At 45.8% G+C, this 20,192-nt stretch overlaps 1 protein-coding gene across 1 annotated transcript in view; it reads left to right on the top strand.

Moving 5' to 3' along the window:
• Positions 1-20,192, top strand: part of CTNNBL1 (catenin beta like 1) — a 160,032-nt gene that overhangs the window by 120,293 nt on the left and 19,547 nt on the right. Inside the window, exons 12-13 of the mRNA XM_073880447.1 lie at positions 10,553-10,650; positions 12,677-12,757. Of these exons, the coding sequence (XP_073736548.1) occupies positions 10,553-10,650; positions 12,677-12,757 (179 nt within the window). The remainder of the gene's footprint in view (positions 1-10,552; positions 10,651-12,676; positions 12,758-20,192) is intronic.

Genomic DNA, 20,192 nt, shown 5'->3' with positions numbered 1-20,192 from the left:
GACAGCTAACTCTTAAAACCATGGTGTTCTCTTCGGATATCACATTCAGTATTAGTTGAATTTTCCTGGCACAAGACTAGATGCTGAAGGTATAGAGATGAATAAGATGTGGGCTCCACTTTGGAGGAGCTTGCCATCTATTGAGGAGATTCATACAGCAGAGTGGTGGTTTCAGTACGGCATCCTTAGTACTCATGTGGCCAGCAGTGTAGGAGAGCTCTCCTCCCTACAGCCTTCCAGGCATCAACTATTTTGAAATTTTCATCAGATGAAACTACCTCATGACTTTATCTGCAACACTAGTGAGGTTGAATGGTTTTTTAAATTTGCTTATTGGGTATTTTTAACTCATGAGGAAGATAATCAAGTTTTATTGTAGTGGAACTAATTAGGTCACTTCCTAGCTTTGAAACCCTGGGAGGCAAATGTTTTTTCCTGGCTGAGTCTCTAGTTTCTTATCTATAAAATGGGGAGAATAGGGGCGCCTGGGTGGCTCAGTTGGTTAAACGACTGCCTTCGGTCAGGTCGTGATCCCAGGGTCCTGGGATCGAGCCCTGCATCGGGCTCCCTGCTCAACGGAGAGCCTGCTTCTCCCTCTCCCACTACCCCTGCTTGTGTTCCTGTTCTCTCGCTGTGTCTCTCTCTGTCAGATAAATAAAATCTTTAAAAAAAAAAAAATAAATAAAATGGGGAGAATAATAAACGTATTTCCTAGGATTGTTATGAGAATTAAATGAAGTAATATATACAGAGTACACATAGGCACATAGTAGGTTTACAATAAATAGTGCCTCTTTAAGTCCCTAGTCTCTAGCCCAGTGCCTGCCACATATTGAGGATTCAGTAAATGTTTATGAAGAATAGGAATACATGCATTTTGTATATGTGTCTAAAGGGCTATATATAGATGCTAACACAGATCCATCTGTCTCGAGAAGAGTGTTTGATTTGACTTGCATCAATATTCAACTGGAGTGGCTGAGCACACACGCGAGTCTCTTCTTGGTTTACCACATCCCCTACTAAGCAGATGTCCATTATAATGGAATGTAGAAGAGGAAAAAAATAATAAAGGCAGGGGAGTGTAATGTTGTGGCTTGATTTGACAGGGCCTCCTGCTACTTCAGCTGCTAGTGCTGGGCATGAAGCAGATTAATCTGTATTCTAGCACACTGCTGCTGAAGTCAGGATCGGTTTAATTAGGGTATTTTAAACATCCTGTTTGCATCTAGAGTCTTACCAGGAAGCAGGATGTTTGTCCGTCTGGGGGAGTTCAGGGGCAGGTGGGCAGCAAGGATGGGCAATAAAACAGAGATGGTTTTAATTTTAGAAACGAGAGAAGAGCACTTCTGTATGATCGCCTTAAGACAGGAGAGCTAATGGCCTTAGACGTTCCATGGAAACAAAGGCAGCCCTGCCGCATGGCCTTGAATTTTAAAGTGGCCCCGCAAGATCTTGCCAAGACATGGGCCTTGTGGTTGAAGTACAGGGACCATTTCCATCCTAAGAATAGAGCTGTGGCTGACCCATATCTTTCTTAACTGTTTGGGCTGCTGGAAGGCAGGTGCAGGCTCTGAAGCTGGATGTGCCTCAGAGGGACCCTGAATTCATTGTCCAACCAGCCAGGCTGGGCCAATATTTAGATGCCAGGCTATTAGGTCACTGGTCAGGGTCCAGTTCCCATAGTCCAGCGTTTGTGTTTATCTGTGATCGGCACTCCTCCCCCACCTTTCCAACCTCATTGCTTTTCATCCTCCCTTCCCTCTGCCACACAGATCCTTTCCCAGTTCTTTGTCCAGACCCCGTGCATTCCAGCTTCATGCCTTTGATGCATGCTTGTCCATCGGCTTGGAATGCCCTTGTTCCCACTGCCCCTCCTCCCTTCAAGGCTCTTTTCTTGCGTTCTTCTCTTCTCCCAGGCTCAGCTCACATGGCATCTTGCCCACCAGGCTCCCCAGACACCCTGGCTAGCAGAGTATTTGCCTCCTCAGTTTTTGCCTCTTTCTCATCACTACCACTTCCTGTCAAGTAATTTTAGACATGATAGACTACAAGCACCTGGAGGGCAGAGTCAGTGTCTGGATGTCTTTGTCCCTAAACACTGTATCTTATACATTGTACGGTTCTATTTTATGACTAAATGAATGAATCTGTGTCCGTTCCTGTGTCTAAGACACCTAGAGGCTGCCTCCTGTGGCCCACCTCAGCTTGTTAGTGCCTCTTCTTCCCTTTTTGGAGGCCTCCTGGAACCAAAACTTCAAGAGATGCAAGCAGGACACCTCTGACATCTGGGAGGCCTTTCTCTTGGCACAGAGGATAAGGAAGTCATTTAGGGATTGTCACTGTGCTCCCTGTCACCTTCTTCCCCCTGTTCCGCACCTCCCACCCCAGTCCCTACCTTGGGAGACCTGTAGGAGCTAAATGTGTCCATAGAACCCCAAATCCTGGCCTCTTGTCTCTCTACCAACTTTCCCACAGAGAACTTGGAGCTATGAGCTCATAGCCGTTCACTTGCCAGTGTAACGCACCCAGCTCTGTGTCACTCCCAGGAGTCTGAGAAAAATGTGAAATGAGAAAAATAGCCAGCCCTACCCATTCCTTCCTCTTCCCTACCCTATCCCCAACTGAGTTAGGGACGCTTCACATGTGTGCTTTGCATATTCCACGTGTGCCACATAATTGTATACTCGGTTGTAGCTGTTTCTTTCTTAGCCTTGCTCATAGGATGATGAGCTCCTTTAGGGTGGACTATCTTCTTTCATCTCTGTAGTCCCAGCACTTGCTACATTGCCTGGCACATAGTAGGTACCTAGAAGTTTGAGCTGGTGTATGCGCCACTTCATGCCCTGTAATTAATTGTCCTGTGGTCACAAAACTCATAAAAGAGAAGGTATTTTTCATTTCCTCTACAGATCATGTGCTGTGTTTTCAGTTCTACAGCAAGATCAAAAGGCAAATGATTACCATGGCCGAGTACATTTATTTTTATTAAAAGGTAGGACCATCACTGCTTTGATGTGCTGTGTCCTTCAGCTTACTACTAAATAGCCACTGCCCACTGCAGGGCTCTCTGCAGGCCTCCCAGAACTTGTATTATTTGGCTTTATAGGCAGTCACATATAAGCACTTTATTTCACTTTATTGTGGGACTTAAGAGTCTGAGTGAAGTTGGCCTTGCTCCATCTTAGGGTTAGAACAAATCTCGAGTTACAGAAGATAAGCCTACCAGCTGAGAAAGTCAGGCCACTTAAGTTCCTGTCCATCTCTGCACAAGCTAGTGAGGGTGGCACAGGCAGACTGAAACACGTTCAGAGGCAGGCACGCGACCAGGAGGCACTATGGAAGGAGCTAGGTGGTGATCTACGACTGGTGCATGGGCGGAGACTCCTGCAATGTTCCTCTTCAGTACAGCAAATCTCAAATGAATGTCTTTTGGGTACCTGTTGTGCACCTGTCTCATTTGATACAGTGAATTTAATAGCTGGAAGGGACAGCCCCATTTTACAAACAGGAAAACTGAGACTTAGTGATTAAACAATATGCCCATGTTTTAGCACCAGAGGCAAGATTCAAATCCAAGTCTGTCTGATCCTAAAGCTCCACATAAGGTTAATTAATTGTTGGCCTTTCTGGAGCAGGTCTTGGGAGTCAGACTTCTTACTGTACCCATGTGTCTTTCTCAGCAATGGGCCACTAGTAGGCCTGGTTGTTAACAGGCCTACGTATGGATAAATAGCTCTCCTCACAGAGGTGTTGTTAACCTCCTGGGATTTGGACCATCCATTTTTAAGAATGGGGATGGGAAACGTTAGTCCATCTCATTCTTTACAAAAACAGCGCACACTGTACGAGGCTAGTTGGAGTGACTGTCACGGTCTGGTTTGTACCATTCTGGAAAGACCTCAGATCTGGGTATACTAGATCATGGGTTCTTAGCCAAGGAGCCATCCCCAAGAGATGGGAACACTCTTGAAATTCCATGGAAATGTTACATTTGTATATAATGCATTTTGCAAGGGATAGCATGCATAAGGGTTCATCAGATTCTCAAAAGTTTCTGTCGTGATTTTTAAAAAAGATAAATTGCAGATCCAGATTCCAGTAGCCCACAAAGGTACTTTTGACCTGAAGCAAATCACATCACTTATCAGGGCTATTGTTTCTATACTCAAAATTCCAGAGGGGTTGAAGCAAAGATTTCTAATTGTCCTTCCAGCTCTGAAAATTACAAAACTCTTAAGTGACCCCAGAGAATCAAGCTTTCAGTCCCCTTGCAGATACCCAGGGATCTAACCCATTGCCAGTCACCCTTGAGAGGCCCTTAAAGAGCTGTGAGCTGGGGAGGAGGGGACAAGGGACCAGAGCCACCCGTCTAGGCAGTTTCACTAATTAGTGTCTGAGGCTGGCAGTTGTCCGTTGAGCAGGTGCCCAGCAGGCAGGGCCTCACACTGGCCCAGTTTCAGTACTGGCTCTATAATACTCCACCAAGACCTCCCTACCTAGTGACTTGAAGGTGCAGATTTGCTTGGCCTTACCCTCTCGGGAGCCTTGTGAATTCCTTTAGCGTGTGTGTGTGTGTGTGTGTGTGTGTGTGTGTGTGTGTGTGTGCGCGCGCTCGGGAGCCTTGTGAATTCCTTTGGCGTGTGTGTGTGTGTTGCTCTCCCTGGGCCCTGCCTTAGAGGTTGTTTTCTGCAGTGGGAGTCATCCACCCCATCTGCGTTGACAGCTCCATAGCCATCCTTCGACTCCATTTTATCCTGTCCAAGTGACAGAGCAGCTGAGTGGTGCTGGCCAGCAGATAAACCTGTTATCTTCCCTGCTCTCTGTGCCAGCAGCTCTCCCCATCTTCCTGGTGCATGAAAAATTGACACCACCTTGGGCTGAAATCTGTTCCTAGGGAGGCTACATTTATTAGTGGCTAATGAAACTCTGTGTGTGTGTGTGTGTGTGTGTGTGTGTGTGTGTGTGTGTGTGTGTGTGTGTTTAAGTATAAAACTTGGGGTAGCTGAAGTGTTTTCCTATCTGTCAGGCACCAGTGACCTACAGCCAGCCACAGCACCCAGAGGGAGAGAGACGGAAGATACCTAAGCTACCTAAGCAGCTTCAGGTCTCCTGAAATTAACAACCTGTTCTTTGCTTAAAATCCCAAATAGGTAAATGCCATTTGTTCTTAGTATATACCTCTACAATAGATCAAGGTATCTCCTGCTCCAGGCTGGGATGAGCTGTAAAAATGCATGCTGATATGATCTAGTGCCAAAAAAGATGATAATTCTGTATATTACATTTTCCTCTTCGAAAATTACAGCTCCTGATATCCTCACTGTTCTACCGGCACCCCACCCTCCCATCTTGTTCAGGTATATAAAGAACATTCTCTTGCAACTCTTTCCCCTCCATCTTAATCAGCCAGATTAAAAGGGAAATTTGAGAAGTTCTGGTTCAGTATTTGTAGAACTGCCTAAAACCCCAAGTCTCTTCTTTATTTGGACTCTGGTACAAATCACCTCTGGAAGGAGTAATTCAGTAGAAGAGAGAAGAGGGGTTGTTATTCACGTCTTACTCCATATGGCCTTTTGCTTCATTTTCTCTCATTAAAATTGTTGAATTTTTTTTAAATCCACATTTACATAATGCCAATCTTTTGGACACAATGAGCCCCACATGAAGCACATTGTCAGGCTTTGCATGGTTTAGTTTCTGGTCTCTCTTATCTTTCTTAGTTAAAAGCTTTGATGGTTACCTTTTATATCTGGAAAGCATATAACAACATAGTAAGAAAGCTTACTGTTTAGAGTCAGGCATCTTGGGTTCAAACCTAAGCTCCCACCACTGACTGAAGGACATGACTTTAAGTAAGTTGATTAACCTCTCTGAGCCTTGGATTCTCCATTTATAAGAGAGGAATGAGAATGGTACCTTTCTCAGAGTTTAGTAGTGAGGATTCAATGAGAAAATTGTGTACAGACCTCAAGTCATAGATACACAATTGGTGACAGTTACTGTTGTACCCTACTTACTTTCAACTAGGTATCTGAAGCTGCTTATAGCAAAACAATATGGTGATACTAAACCTTAGCTTTGAATAACAATTTGTCAGAACACAAATATCAAACCGGGGAAGATATTTGCAGCATATATGACAAAACGATAATAGTCTTAATTTACAGAGAACTCATAGAAGTCAAATTGGCAATAAGGCCAAGACAGTTCACCCAGAAAGTAATACAAGTGGTGAGTAAACATCAGAAAAGCTGCTTAACCTTATTCATAACAAGAATAAAAACATGCTAATCAGAAGAAGATCCCACGTTTCACCCATTAGGTTGTCATAATTTTTAAGTTGGATGGTATCCAGAGTTGAGGATATGGGAGAACAGATACTCTTTATATATAAGAGTGTAAATATATATATATATATATATATATATATATATATATATATACACACACACACACACACATATACACACACATATACATGTATATACTCATATATCTATTATATATATCTATATAAAATTTTGCTTCCATTGTGTGTGTGTGTGTGTGTGTGTGTGTGAGACACTGAGAGTGGACACAGAACTGGTACAACCTTTGTGACAAATAATTTGTCCACATCTTTCAATATATTCTATGTGAATACCTTTTGACTCACCCAATTCCACTGCTAGGAATTTGCCATAAGAATACACATGCAAAAGTATATTCATGCCAGAAAAAAAGTACACGTGCCAGAATATGTGTACATGGATGTTTATTGCAGCATTGTTTCTAACAGCAGAAACAAAACAACCAACCAAAAACTGGAAACCACTCATTATTGAGCAGGGCACTAGTTAAATTATGATAAATGAGGTCAGTGGAATTCTAGATAGCCATTAGAAAAAAAAATGAAGTATGTACTGATATGGAAATATATATATGTATTTTTTCCCCTCTCCTCTAAGAATGTACACAAGATACCTTGTAGGTTTTTTTCCCTTAGGAGAGAAGAAAAAGATAATGAGAAGAGTATGGGAAAAGACAAATATTAGGTGTTCAATAAATATTTGCTGAATGTGTTTTATACCTTTATGTATAGTCTGGTTTTTACCATGTGTATCCATTACTTCTATTTTATTTTATTTTTTTAAGATTTTATTTATTAGAGAGAGAAAGAAAAACACAAGCAGGGGGAAGGGGCAGAGGGAGAAGCATACTCCCCACCAAACAGGGAACCACATGGGGCTCAATCCAGGACCCTGGGATCATGGCCTGAGCCAAAGGGAGATGCTTAATCGACTGAGTCACCCTGCTGCCCCTATTACTTTTATTTTAAAATCCATTGGTGGATCATGGAGGGAATCACCAGTAAGGCAGTAAAAGAAATTGCTTCCTATAGTTGAGCATAAAGTCATCTTTGAGCTTCCCAATAGCCAAGGCAAAGAGGGAACCCCGATAAGCATAAAAAATTCATGGGGAAAGAGAAACATTTTCCTGATCTTCATCTCTAAAAGGACTGTAGCGCCAAGGGTTGGCCTAAACTCAGATTTCGTCTTGTCTCTCCCCAGCTTAAAATTCATGGGTGGATTCTTGCCACTTTTTTTCATGATCTACCCTTTGCAACTTAACTGGCCTTCCCTCCTCCATGTGGATATGACACTCCATCCAAACTGGCCTTTGCATGTATTGTTCCATTGGCCTGCAGTGCTCTCTCCTCTTCTCTACCTAGTTGTCAGCCATAGGTGTTGTACTGGGGCTTTTTGAAGATGTTCAGTTGTTTGTCACCTCCAGTGGGAATCCTTTTAGGTCAGATAATCCCTTCTCTGTGCTCCCCAAGTCCCCCGTGCCTACCTCAGTGATGGGACTTGTCACACTGCACTGTTATCATTGTTTTGTTTCTGCACTAAATAAGGAGCTCTTCAAGATTAGGGATAATGTGTTGTTTATTTGGGGACCTGAGCGCCATATGCTTGCCAGGCACAAAAATAAGCAAGTGGTCAGTGAATGAGTGAGTGAGTTGTCTGAGGTTTGAGTTGTGCCTCTTTCACTAGTTAGCTGTGCCGACCCGTCACTGCGCTCTTCACTCCATCTATACGATGAGAGATTTGGCCCAGATAATCTATGAGAATCTGGCTGATCTCTTTTTCTTCCTCTGTGGTTGTCAGATTGTCATATATGCACATGGAGAGTGTTGCCAGTTGTTATGCTGAGTAATTTCAAAGTTTCAGAACTAACACTGCATTGATTATGGCCTGTCCCACATCTGCTCACCAGCTGAAGAGATCAGAGCCTAAGATTGGAGAACTGGTTATGTCCTCTACTCTGCCTTTCTCTCCTCTCCTTGGCATGCTTAGAGGTTAGAGGACTTTCCCTGACATGTGTCTCCAAAGACGGCCTTGTCTTATCCTACTTTCTCACCCTGAGCTGAGCTGTTTGGTTCACTGTCCTTACCCTGGGTTCCATGACAGTTTTTGCCTTTCTGTGAAGACAGGTCCTGTGCTATCCACTCTCCACTTCCTGTTCTCTAAACCCTTCATTTTGTTCAAGATGGAGATTATATTACCTCAACCTCAGCTTCACACGGAAGTTGAGAGAGTTTGCGGTGCACCCACCTGGGGCATTGTTTTGGGACCAGGGAGGGATATACCAATGAAAAAAGCAGACAAGGATTCCTGCCTTTGAGGAGCTGATATTCTAATTGAAGGGAAACAGTGAACAGAATCAATCAATCAGTCAGTCAATTAATTAAATAATACAGTGTTTTAGAAGATAATCATGCTGAGGAGGAAAATAAAGCAGCTAAGACTTGGAACTAGGTAGTGTCAGGGTGTTGTGTTTTTAAATGGGGTGGTCAAGGAAGAGCCTCATCGAGAAGATGACAGCTGAGTAAAACTGGGCGTGAAGACGGAGGCATGCAGGTAATCTGGTGAAGAGCATTTCAGGTGGAAGACACAGCAAGTGCAGAGGCCCCAGGACAGGAGCTTGCCTGACATTAGAAACAACATTTAGTCCAAGTGAGCTGGGGAGCCATCAGAGGGCTTTAAATAGAGAAATGATGGGATCTGACTTTGGGTTTTAACCTAAAGGATTGTTCTGACTGCCCTATGGAGATTAGGCCAGAGGGAGCAAGGGTGGAAGCAGAGAATATTGAATTGAATATTCCAAGCAAGAGATGACGGTGGTGTGGAACTGAGTAGCCACTGTGGGGGCAGAAGGAAGAAGAGGTGGGATTCTGGGTATAATTTGAAGGTAAAGCTGACAAGGTTTCCTGTGAGACATCGCCACTGTTTTCGGCCTGAGGAACTGGAGAACCTGGTTGCCATTGCCTAGACGAAAAGACTGTGGGGAACATGTTTGAGGAGGCAGATCAGGAGCTGAATTTGGGATGTGTTCAGTTTAAAGACCTATTGACAACGATGTGGAGAGAGCAGGTAGAAAGGTGAACACATGAGTCTGCTTTCAGAGAACAGGAGTGGCCGGTAGACCCAATTTTGGGAGCCATCAGCACGTAGGTGGTTTTACAGCTGTGGGACTAGCACGGGCCTCCCAGGGCGGTGAATGCAGACAGAAGACAGGATGCCCGACTACCTCCGGCAGTATGAGACTGGGGATGTGAAGAGGCAGGGAATGCGTCTGACATAAATGAGGGGAAAACATTCATATCCGTGCTATGGTGAATGCCTACCGGCGGCTTTAATTAATAGGTGACTTTTTGAGAACTCAAGGAAGTTTGACATGTGAAGATGTTCTTCAGTCACTTTTCAAATAGAGTATTTGTTGCCCACGCTCTGGGCATTATCTCAAAATAAACTTCACTCTGTCATTTCTCCATGACGAGACTTATGCTGCCTCCTTTTCAAGGTCAATATTCTGGATTTTTAAAAATTCTTTTTAAAGAAAAGAATCTCTTCACAGCTAAAGCCTATAACATACCCTTCAATTACCCTCTTCTTCTCAAGGTAGAAAAATAGTAGCTCATAATAGAAGCCTGTGGGTAATGGGAGCTCAAAAAGCATTGTTACCATTTTGAAGTACTTACTGGCCAGCTGCTTCCAAACCTGAAGAAGGGGTTTTAGCTGCACCAGGATGGAAGTGCTAACCCTGGCACCTGATCGTGTCTCTTACTTAATCCACGATCTTTACCTGGGGAAATTATGAGGTAATTAGAGAATATGATAGAACACGTCTTATTGTTCATTATATACTCCTCTCCTAGCAGATATTCATACTCTGTTCAGAGGTTATTTCTGTAAATGGGGGGTTAGTTTAAGGGTCTGTTGTAGACAAAATCAATTAATTCCAGGCGGACTAGAATTCTAACTTAGTTTTGATTCACTTGCTCAAGTGTCCTTGAGGATATCTTCCCTTTTGAATACGTTTCTCGTGCAGCATGTGAAGATCAGTTCAGATTTCCAGTGACACAATTTAAGTTCTTGTCTTATTAATCAATAGCAGCAGTCAGGGAAGGCCTACTTATTCGTCCTCCAATAGACCAGATCAGGCTTGAAGAGAGGTAATAATTACCACTCTGATCACAGCATGTTCCGTTTTCTCCTTCCCAACCCAGAGCATGTCTGTTCGATCCTGGCTTCCCTCCTGCGGAATCTGAGAGGGCAGCAGCGAACCCGGCTTCTGAATAAATTCACTGAAAATGACAGTGAGAAGGTGGGTGCGCCTGCTGCATGGTAAGGCCGGGCCCAGGGCTTAGGGGAGGGTGGGCGGCTAGAAGGGCTCTTTACCTCATGCCATCTGGGGGCTGCTGAGCTGAGCGTTCCTGCCCTAAAATATCTTCTCCAGCATGGCTTTGGATCTCAGGCTTTTCTGTGGCTCTGCCTCTCCTCTCCAGATACATCCTTCTGGGAGTAGTAGCACCTTGGGTGGCAGCAGCTAGTACCTCAGGGAGATTTTTAGACCCAGTGACAGTGGGTTGTAATAGGATTTGGATTGGGGGTTGCACAGCATGGCAAAGTCATCAAGAACCACAGGCTTTGGATTCAGATGTTTGGATTTGAACCTGGTTTTGCCAGTTTCAACATGTGTGCCACTCTGAGCCTTGTTTTCCCTGTCTTTGAAATGGACACATTAATTCCCATCTTGAAGAGTCAAGGAGAGGAAGACTAAATGAGGCCTTCCTAGGTGGCAGTGATGGAAGGTTCTGGTACGAACATAGGGAAGGGAGAGCCTGTCCTCGATGGCCTGTGGGATAAGGGAATGATCACGTAAATGAGATTAGATGCATCATTTACATTGTGACTTAGCGTGCCAAACCATAAGAGTTTTAACAGTAGCAAGAGCCAGCATATATTTAATGATTTGGAGGGCTTATTAGCAGGTCCCTTTCGTTGTTGTGTGAATTCTCCCAGCAGCGTGAGGTTTACCCCCTGTGTGGCTTTCGTCCACATTTGCAGGGCAGGAAACAAGCTTGGAGGCATTATGTTACTTGCCCACGATCATGGTCTACCATGGTCACGCTGCTAGTTAAGAATTAGATCATGCTAGATGAATAAAATTAAAGACCAAAACCCCTTTTACAACTTAACATAATTTCTTTCCTTATTGTGTCCAAGGAAAGGCTGAAAGTTTGTCCTCCTTCGGAGAGATGTTTATGACCGTCTCTCTGAGCTTGTGTCTGACCGTTTTTCCAGCCTCACTAGCTGCGTAGCATGGGGAAGAGCCCATCATGAGGTTAGGCACAGAACACCTTAGCAGTCACGTCACCTGGTGACATTTAACATCTGTGCTTCAGTTTCTTTGTCTTTAAAATCAGGGTCACTATCTTTCCTGCCTACATCTCAGGTTTTTTTAAGGTATAAAGAAAATACCCCATAAACTGAAATATATAAGATCTTGGGGTCGTCATTGTTATCCAGAGAGGATTTGGGCACAGTCCTCCTGGACTCTGATGCCGTGTTGAAGCACCATCTGCTGTTAACCACTACAAGCTCTTGAGTAAATATCAGGGTTGCCAAGAGCCGTGGTGGTGCCAACCTAGTAAAGAGATGGTTTAGAAATCTAGGCTGGTTTCATGGTATTTGTTCAGTCTTTTGGAAGTCTTAGGGAAAAATGAAACTTCAAACCCACTGAGTATTCCCTGGACCGTGTTTGAAGCATGACTTTTGCTAAGTTGAAAACTGATTTTTAAGTTATTGCTGAGCAGAAGTCAGGGCCTTTTTTCAAGTTGCTGAAAGAGTTTTTTTCGTGTACTCTCTTCTGACTCGAAAGCAACTAAAGAGATTTTACTCAGACCTTTTTAAAAAAAGATCAGCTCTGGGGTAGAATCTGAACATGAAAGGTTTCAGTTGGAAGAAAGAAATTTCTGTAAAGTTCTAAGTGAATACCAAGTATGTAACTTCAAGCTCCTTCTCTTTGCAAGAAGGGACTTGAATTTTGATTTATTTACTTGTTTTTAACAACTCGAATTCATGGGAGCCCTCAAAGGGCTGGGAATGCAGCGTCCTTTGGGGAATGGACCTGTGTTCAGACTGTCCCCATTCCAGGTATTGGCTTGTTCTACCCCAGCTCTTTAATCCATTCCTGCTGTGTTCCTATGCAGAGTTCATCCTGATGTCAGAAGTGGGAGAGTGGGTCTCCTATTGTAAGGAGTGACAGTGAGATGAATGGGAGCCCCACTGTTCTCTTGCCTTGGTATTCTTTTTCCTCCTCACTCATGTCTCAAATATCTCTCTTTCAGGTTGACAGACTGATGGAGTTGCATTTTAAGTATCTGGACGCAATGCAGGTGGCGGACAAGAAGATTGAAGGGGAAAAACATGTACGTATCCCTGCCTGTCTTTTACCGACTTATCGACTCGCATTCCATTTGGATCCCTTTGTACCTTCTCTGTCCACACAGGACAGACAAGGGCACAGGTACCATCTGCCCTCACGTGCCACCTCACCTGTTGTTAGAGCAGAGCAGATGACCGTCTGCCAGTGGTTATACCTGCTCTTCTAACAGGAGTGCACATCCTTTAAGAGGGAGGGCATGTCGGATTGCTCCCTGTCCCCCAGGCAGGGGGTCTGGGTGATAGCACGAGTACCCTTGACATGAGCTGCTCTTAAAAACTCTGGCCAAAGTGCAGTGCAGTGACTTGGTACCACATTGGCAGAGCTGGCAGAGCGCATCTTGTTTCACACTCCTGCTGGCTTCTGTAGTCAGAAGGGAAGGGAAGGAAGGACGCGTGGGAAGGGTGATCACAGGGGATAAGAACTGGAAGGAAATTTCGAGGTCACTCATTGACAGACGAAAAACTGGAGACCTGGAGAAAAGAGGCTCAGATGTATCACAGCAAAGCCTGCAAACCAGGCTCCAGAGGACCCACCCTCATTTCTTCTGCTCGTGGCTGCTCAGGGAAATGAAACCTGTCTGGTTTTTTTCTTGAAGAGCTGTGCTCGCTCTGCTAGTATCCTGCCTTCTGTACTTTCCACCTGCTTCCCTTTTGTTCTCTGCCATCTCTGGCCTCTCCTTTTCTCATCTGTCACCTTCATCGGGGCAGGCATTCATGTTGCTTAATGTCCAATCTGTATTCTCCCTGCAAGACATTCTTCAGTCTTTGGTCACATCGCCAAAGGACCCTTTCCTTGCTTTTTACAGTCTGTAATAGACTTCATTTTCTTTGTGATCTTGTTTTGCTATATCACTCCATTCTCTTTTTGTTCTTCTTGCCTTAAGGATGCACTGGAGGCTTTTGATCCTCACTGGTGGGAGAGCCAGTTCAGCCCCTGCTCACATCTGTGTTGGAGCAACGGAGCTGTGGGGCAGAGCCAAGTGCACAGGGGACTACTACGCTAGCACTTGCCCTCAAGCTAGGCCGCAGGCGAGGGTGAGAGCCCAGAGGGAGGAGACAGTGACCCTGTTGTCTGTGTCCTGTTTCTCTTCACCCCTTCGTATCCACCCCTCTCCTTTCACAAGATATGCCTTCATTTATGAATGCCAGTGGACAGGTAGCTGTGGTTATCATGCTCGGGATTTCCTTCAAACCACGTAAGTCCTCAGATGTTTGTTGATTGATTGAATTGACTGACTGGGACATTCTTCATTTATACAGTGATACTCCTACAAGATAAAAGGCAGAGGCTCTGAATTTTGAGGCTGGACTCCAGATGGCTAGCATGTTGCACTCATAGCTCTTTTGTTCTGCCCTCCCACCCCCTTTATTTTGTTCTTTGAGGTTTCCTTTTCCATCTTTTCTTCCCTTTACAGTAACTTGTGCATGATGGACACTTAGTGACTGTTTAAGTGCCAGAGTAATGTCTTCTTTCTCTTCATCTGAGTGATAATTAGAAAGAATTGAAATTTCCCTAGACTTTTGTAGGGAAACAGCCACGAGACAATGAGAATTCCAGCTCTGACGGAAGACCTGTGTTATCTGCTGGAGGAGATTTTCAGGGGTAGAAAGAGCACCTGGGAGTCGAGGGACCTAGAATTTTAGGCAGGCACCACCTCTCCATCACTGTGTGGCCATGGCTTGTCACCATGCTTCATATACATAGCCGGATTCTTAGCAGTAACATGGTATCAGCAAAGGTGATCTCTCAGGTCCTCTTCAACTGAGTGTTGTCCCTCAGGTTCAAGTGCACATCCTTTGGTCACTCTGCTGGCTTTTAGCAGTGGGGTGGAGTTCGAGCACCGTGAGAGGGTGACCAGTGACCGCGCGGTCCTTCGTACAGAGGAGCAGCCTCCGAGAAAAGGTTGGGTGAGTGGCGAGTCACAGAACCCTGGATTTGGATTCCAGCTTTGCCACATCCTAGCTCTGAGACCCTGGACAAATGAGTTGACCTCTCTAAACTTTGGTCATCCCATCTGTAAAATGGAAATAACACTTCCCTTTTGGAGTTATTACAAAGTCTATAAAGCACCTCAATACATTTCTAAGAGCCGCTGCTGCTTGGTGCTCCTAGCTTCCTTTGTCATTCTTGTGCAGCTTTTAAGCTAGCCAGGCAGTCCTTCTCCTGAGGGCATCCTCCTTGCCATCTATCCCGGAGGGAGTCCCCTAACAGACCAGTGTTGGCCCCGTCATATACTTCATTTGAGGGGAAGCTGGAGTAGACGTTTTTCTGACGAAGACCAAGTAAGCTATTGGGCGTGAGGGAGCAGCGTGCATGTAGCCGTTAGGAAACTTGGCCCGCTTCCCACAAGATCATGATCAGCACTGGAGAGGGTGTGAAATTGATTAGCACCGACGGAGAGTAATCACCGCAGCAACTCTCCCCCAGCCTCCCACAGAGCTCCTGTGTGCTATGGGCACCGGGCTCCTGCCATTTCCTGACAAACATCTGTCTCCTTGATGCCAAGGCCGTTTTGCTGGGCACTGGCGAACATCCCAAGGCCATTAGTGCTCAGCAGCCTCAGTGTTGCTCGGAGAGACAGGGCAGGGTGGGGGGCGAGGGACGCATTTGTGAGCTGTGCTCTCTGCCAGCACTCGGGCTCCGTCCTGGCAGGTGCAGCCGCCTGGCAGGTGTAAAGTGACTTGGAACACAACGACCTCTTTTTCACCTCTCCTTCATGCACTCTTCTCTCTTAAGTCATAAACAATTTGCTGCCTCACCCCACCCCATCTCCATTAAACTTGGATGTCCTACACCCATTGGGAACTCAGCAAATATTTGTTGACTCGAATTGAATGCTTATTTCTCAGGCATTTGATGACTTTGACTGTCAGATCAATAATGAATAAATATCTTGCGCATTTCCACACTTCACCAAGTCTGCAACAAAAAAGACCTTAGGGGGCACCTGGGTGGCTCAGTCGTTAAGCATCTGTCTTCAGCTCAGGTCATGATCCCGGGGTCCTGGGATTGAGCCCTGCATCGGGCTCCCTGCTCAGCGGGAAGCCTGCTTCTCCCTCTCCCACTCCCTCTACTTGTGTTCTCTCTCTCACTGTGTCTCTTTTTGTCAAATAAAATCTTAAAAAAAAAAAAAGACCTTAGATAACAGGGTCAGGTATTGACAGTTTTAGTGTTTCAGAGCTCCCATCTTCCCTGGACACTTGAGACTTCCACGGGTACGGTGCAAATGGCCACCGTTTGCAATTGACCAGGATTCACTGGAGAGAATCCAGTCATTTGGCAAATATTTCTCAGGCACCTGCTCTGTGCAAGGCACCGGGCCAGCCACTGGCAGGGGGTGAGATTTAGAAGTGCCCGTGGGAAAAAGGGGCCCCAGGAGTGGTGCTGCTGGCAAGGGCTAGAGGTGCCCAGGGAGCAGGGAGCAGTTGGCTGCGCCTGGGGGCACCCTCAGCTGTTTCGTGCATGAGGCCAGGTTTGAGCTGCACGTTAAGAAATAGACACACATCAGGCATTTCCAACTGAAGAAGAGCAGGAGCAAAGCAGGGGCAGGGGGAGCCAAGTTTGGGGAGCAAGTGGGAAGTTAAATCCCAGGAGCAGAGGGAGAGAAGGGAGAGCGTGGGTTCTAGAGCCCTGCTTCCTTCTGCTTCTGACTGCAGACAAGTAACTTAACTTTTCAGCCTTATTTTCTTCCTCAGTGGTGTTTTTTTTCTAAGGTGTGTGTCCCAACCTGTGTACTTTGGGGAATTACAGAAGGTGGGATTTAGTGACCTAACACCCGAAATCTGTTTCACAGGGCTTGGCACATAGCTGGTGGCCAGAGAAACTTTCATTGTCTCTTTAAGGACTGTCTTCACCCCATCACCCCTGCATACACACAGTCTGCACCCCATCACCCCTGCCTACACACACACACACACACACACACACACACACACACACACACACACACCACACACACACACACACACACACACACACACACTTTCTAACTCCCCTGGGACTGCAATATTTTGTGTGATCTGGGTGCCCCCTCTTTCATTAGCTTCCTCTCCCGCATCTGTGCTCGCCTTGCAGGTGCTTCTCTCCACCTTCAGGTCCCAGCCTAAATGTCACCTCCTCAGAGAGTTTTCAGTGATCACCATATGGAAAGTAGCATCACCGCATCTCCAGGGCCCCTTCATAACCTCTCAGTGTTTGCTTGTTTACTCTCTGTCTCTGGGGCTATCATCTCTCTTGTTTATCATATTCTAAGGACTTACATGGTTACTGACATGCATTAAATGAAGGACCATTGCTCATGAGATGAAATTAACATTTGTCTCTGGGTATTAAGGAAAATTGAAGGTCCTGGGTTTTTTTCTACATTGTTCCTTAACTCTCATTTTTAACCCTCTTCTTTTGTTTGCTCTATGATTAGCCCCATCATCAAAAATATCTCAGGTTATCTATGTAGATTCTGTGGCCTACCTGTGGCAGTGTTCAGCAAGGTGAAACACTACTATTTAGAAGAGTCTACAGGACAAGCTGATAATTCTACACACATTCCGTTGGAATCACATTACTGCAGTAATCTGTAACTGGCAAAGACTTCTATGTCTGGGGCAGTGGCCCACTGCTTTCATGTTGTCTTCAGTGACTCCTCGATTCCAGGGCCACAGTGTATCTGGACATGCCCTTGGGGCTCCTGGTTAACAAGATTTGACCTGAACTTTTAAAGGGCATGTAATTCTTAGTCTTCTAGTGAGCAGTAGTTCTCCATGATCTGTAAATATCCAGGATGCTTGTCTCAGCAGATTTTACCTGACTCCCCAAACAACACCAAGCCCAGAAAATACCAAGGTCCCTGTTTTACTGGGAAGATGTCCTGACTTCTCATTGGTTCCTTCTGGCTTCTCTTGGTTAAATGTACAGAGATGCCTGGCTTCTGACTGTCAGAACTGAGACATAATTATATAGGTACTGGCAGGGATTTTTAAAGAGGGAGGAGAGCCTTGGAAAGAGGTTTCCCTTTTTTAGTTCCTGGGAAAATTATATTCAGCAGGTTTATTCAATAAAGTGTTCTCACCACATACTTTGCACTGTAATGACTTACAAATTGCATGCTAATTTTGCCACAGTTAAATCATTCTAGGCTTTATCCTGGAAAGAGAAAGATGGACTCCTTGTAATGAAACAGTATCCACAGGACTTGATGTCTGAAACAGACTTGGACTATTTCCTTAGCATTTGAAACTCATTTAAAGATCTGTACAGAAGGGGATGGAGCACAGGAATGGATGCGTGGGGTATGTGATCCTAAAGCACTGGGTAAGGATGTAGACAGGAGAAGTAGGAGACTGCCATTGATTCTTCTGCTAACTGTGCTGGAGGCTTCTGGGGCATGCTTGAGAAAGAGGGAATCTTGCTGAGAGTTCCTCTCAGCTGTTCTTTAAGCTAGTCGTTCCCAGGCTTTCTCTGTCCAAGAATTTGCCAGAACACAGCTGATAGCCAGTAGAAGCCAGTGATGGTGGGGGAGAGTGTGTCCTGGTGCTTTTTCCTCTCCTTTAGACACCACCGATGTAGCCATATGCACGTTCACCCTCCGTGGCCCCCCTGCCTGCCCACTTCCCAATCAGTCATCCTTTCTGCCAGTGGAGAAGTCAGAGGAGCTCAGTTCTGGCCCTGTGCCTCTGCCACTTACCTTGCAGTGTGGCCCTGCGTGCTCTGTTTGGCTTTTGTCATCTTCCCTGCCCTCCTGTTCCAGTGGGGTTTATAGGCTCTCCATTGCCGTCCTCACAGGCTTGCGCAGGCCTGGTTAGATCAGGGCTGTGTGCTGGGGACTCCCAAGTGTCTGCTGACTCCCTCCCATGGGACACCACCCAGAGGCTTTTGTGGCTCAGTGAGTTCAAAGCTTGGTCTGTGGCCCTGACCATGTATCATCCGCTCCCTTCCTTCACTGCACCAGGGCCAGTCACCAGTTTCACCAGGTCAGAAACCTGGACTGCATCTTTTTCCTCCTTTCTCTCCTGCTCCCGCCGTGTGTCCATCTGGTAAGTTTTACCTCTGATCTCTGTGCAGCCTCTTCATGTTCCCCTGTCCTCACTACCGCTGTGGACACCCAGGCAGCCAGCATCTTTTCTTCTTGTAGGAGTGCAGCGCCCTCCTCACTAACTAGTTTCCCTGTCCCTAGGTTTGTCCTCTCCAATTCATTTCCCACACAGTAACCAGAGATTTTTCTAAACTGAAAATGCAGCTATGCCACTCCCCTACCCAAACCCAGTGCACACTGGCTCTGTGCTGCAGGACGGGCTCTAAATTCCTTCCGGGTCTTGCCAGGCCTCTCCCGCTGGGGGCCCTGTTGCCCCCCTCCCCCGGGCTGCATCCCTCACCACTCCTCCCCCTGTGACGTGCAAAAGCTACTCTGTACCACCTGTGCCTTCCTAAACTTTCTCTCCTTTGCCCAGAATACCTCTCTATGCCATCTTTCCCATAGCCCTCTCCTGCAGCTGGCTAATTCCTTTGTATCCTCAAGAGCTTTGGCAGAAAAGTCCGTCAGTAGATGCATGTTGAGTGTGTACCATGTGCCAAGCGTGCTGCTTAGTGTTGCCATGCCAGTGCCTGCAGAAAACCTCCTGGGCCCCCGTGGCTCCCCCGTGCTCCCCCGTGCTCCCTGTGCACGGCAGCCTGCATGCCATAGACCCAAATCTTGCCTCTGCCTTCAGTTTCCTCATCAGGAAGAGGAGGAGAGTGGTAATACCTATCTTGAAGGGTTGCAGGGAAGATGAAATAGATCGGTGTATAGAAATCACTTAGAACAGTTTCCGGCACAAGGAAGTATGCCACGAGTGGTAGCTATTATTATAAGTGTTTTTGGCCTGTATACTTGTCTCTGTCTCCCTCTAAAGCTGAGTCTCCACAGCAGGGCCTGGTGTTCCTTCCTCAGCAGTCCCAACAGGACTGTTATTTTCTGGCCTTGTGTTCTTGTATCTGCTGTCGTGGAAGCTCTAGTTCTCTCAAGGCTGGCTTATATGTTGTCAAGATTCAAATGAGCAGTCATGGGTATTTTTTGTTTTGTTTTGTTTTTCCAGCAAATTTAGAAGTAGAAGACACACCCATCATGGAGGCATCATGGTAGCTAGAAGGAACATGAATCCTGAGGTCATACGGCCCAAGGTTGAATCTCAGCCTCACATGAACTCTGGCAGGGGATGACTTGCCCCGTGCATGTTTTAGTTTTCATGGTAACTTTACCAGAGGGTCATTTTGAAGATTAATGAGATTGTTTGTAGTAACCAGTCACATGCTTATGTGCTAGGGTGGGCTTAACACATAGTCAGTTCGGGGCGCCTGGGTGGCTCAGCTGGTTAAGCGACTGCCTTCGGCTCAGGTCATAATCCCAGGGTCCTGGGATCAAGCCCCGCATTGGGCTCCCTGCTCGG

Source organism: Callorhinus ursinus, unplaced genomic scaffold, assembly GCF_003265705.2.
Source record: "Callorhinus ursinus isolate GAN/ISIS: 27379988/994484 unplaced genomic scaffold, GSC_fseal_2.0 scaffold38, whole genome shotgun sequence".
NCBI classification, from domain to species: domain Eukaryota; kingdom Metazoa; phylum Chordata; class Mammalia; order Carnivora; family Otariidae; genus Callorhinus; species Callorhinus ursinus.
Note: the sequence above shows the minus strand (reverse complement) of the source record. Positions and strands in the feature narration are given on the sequence as shown.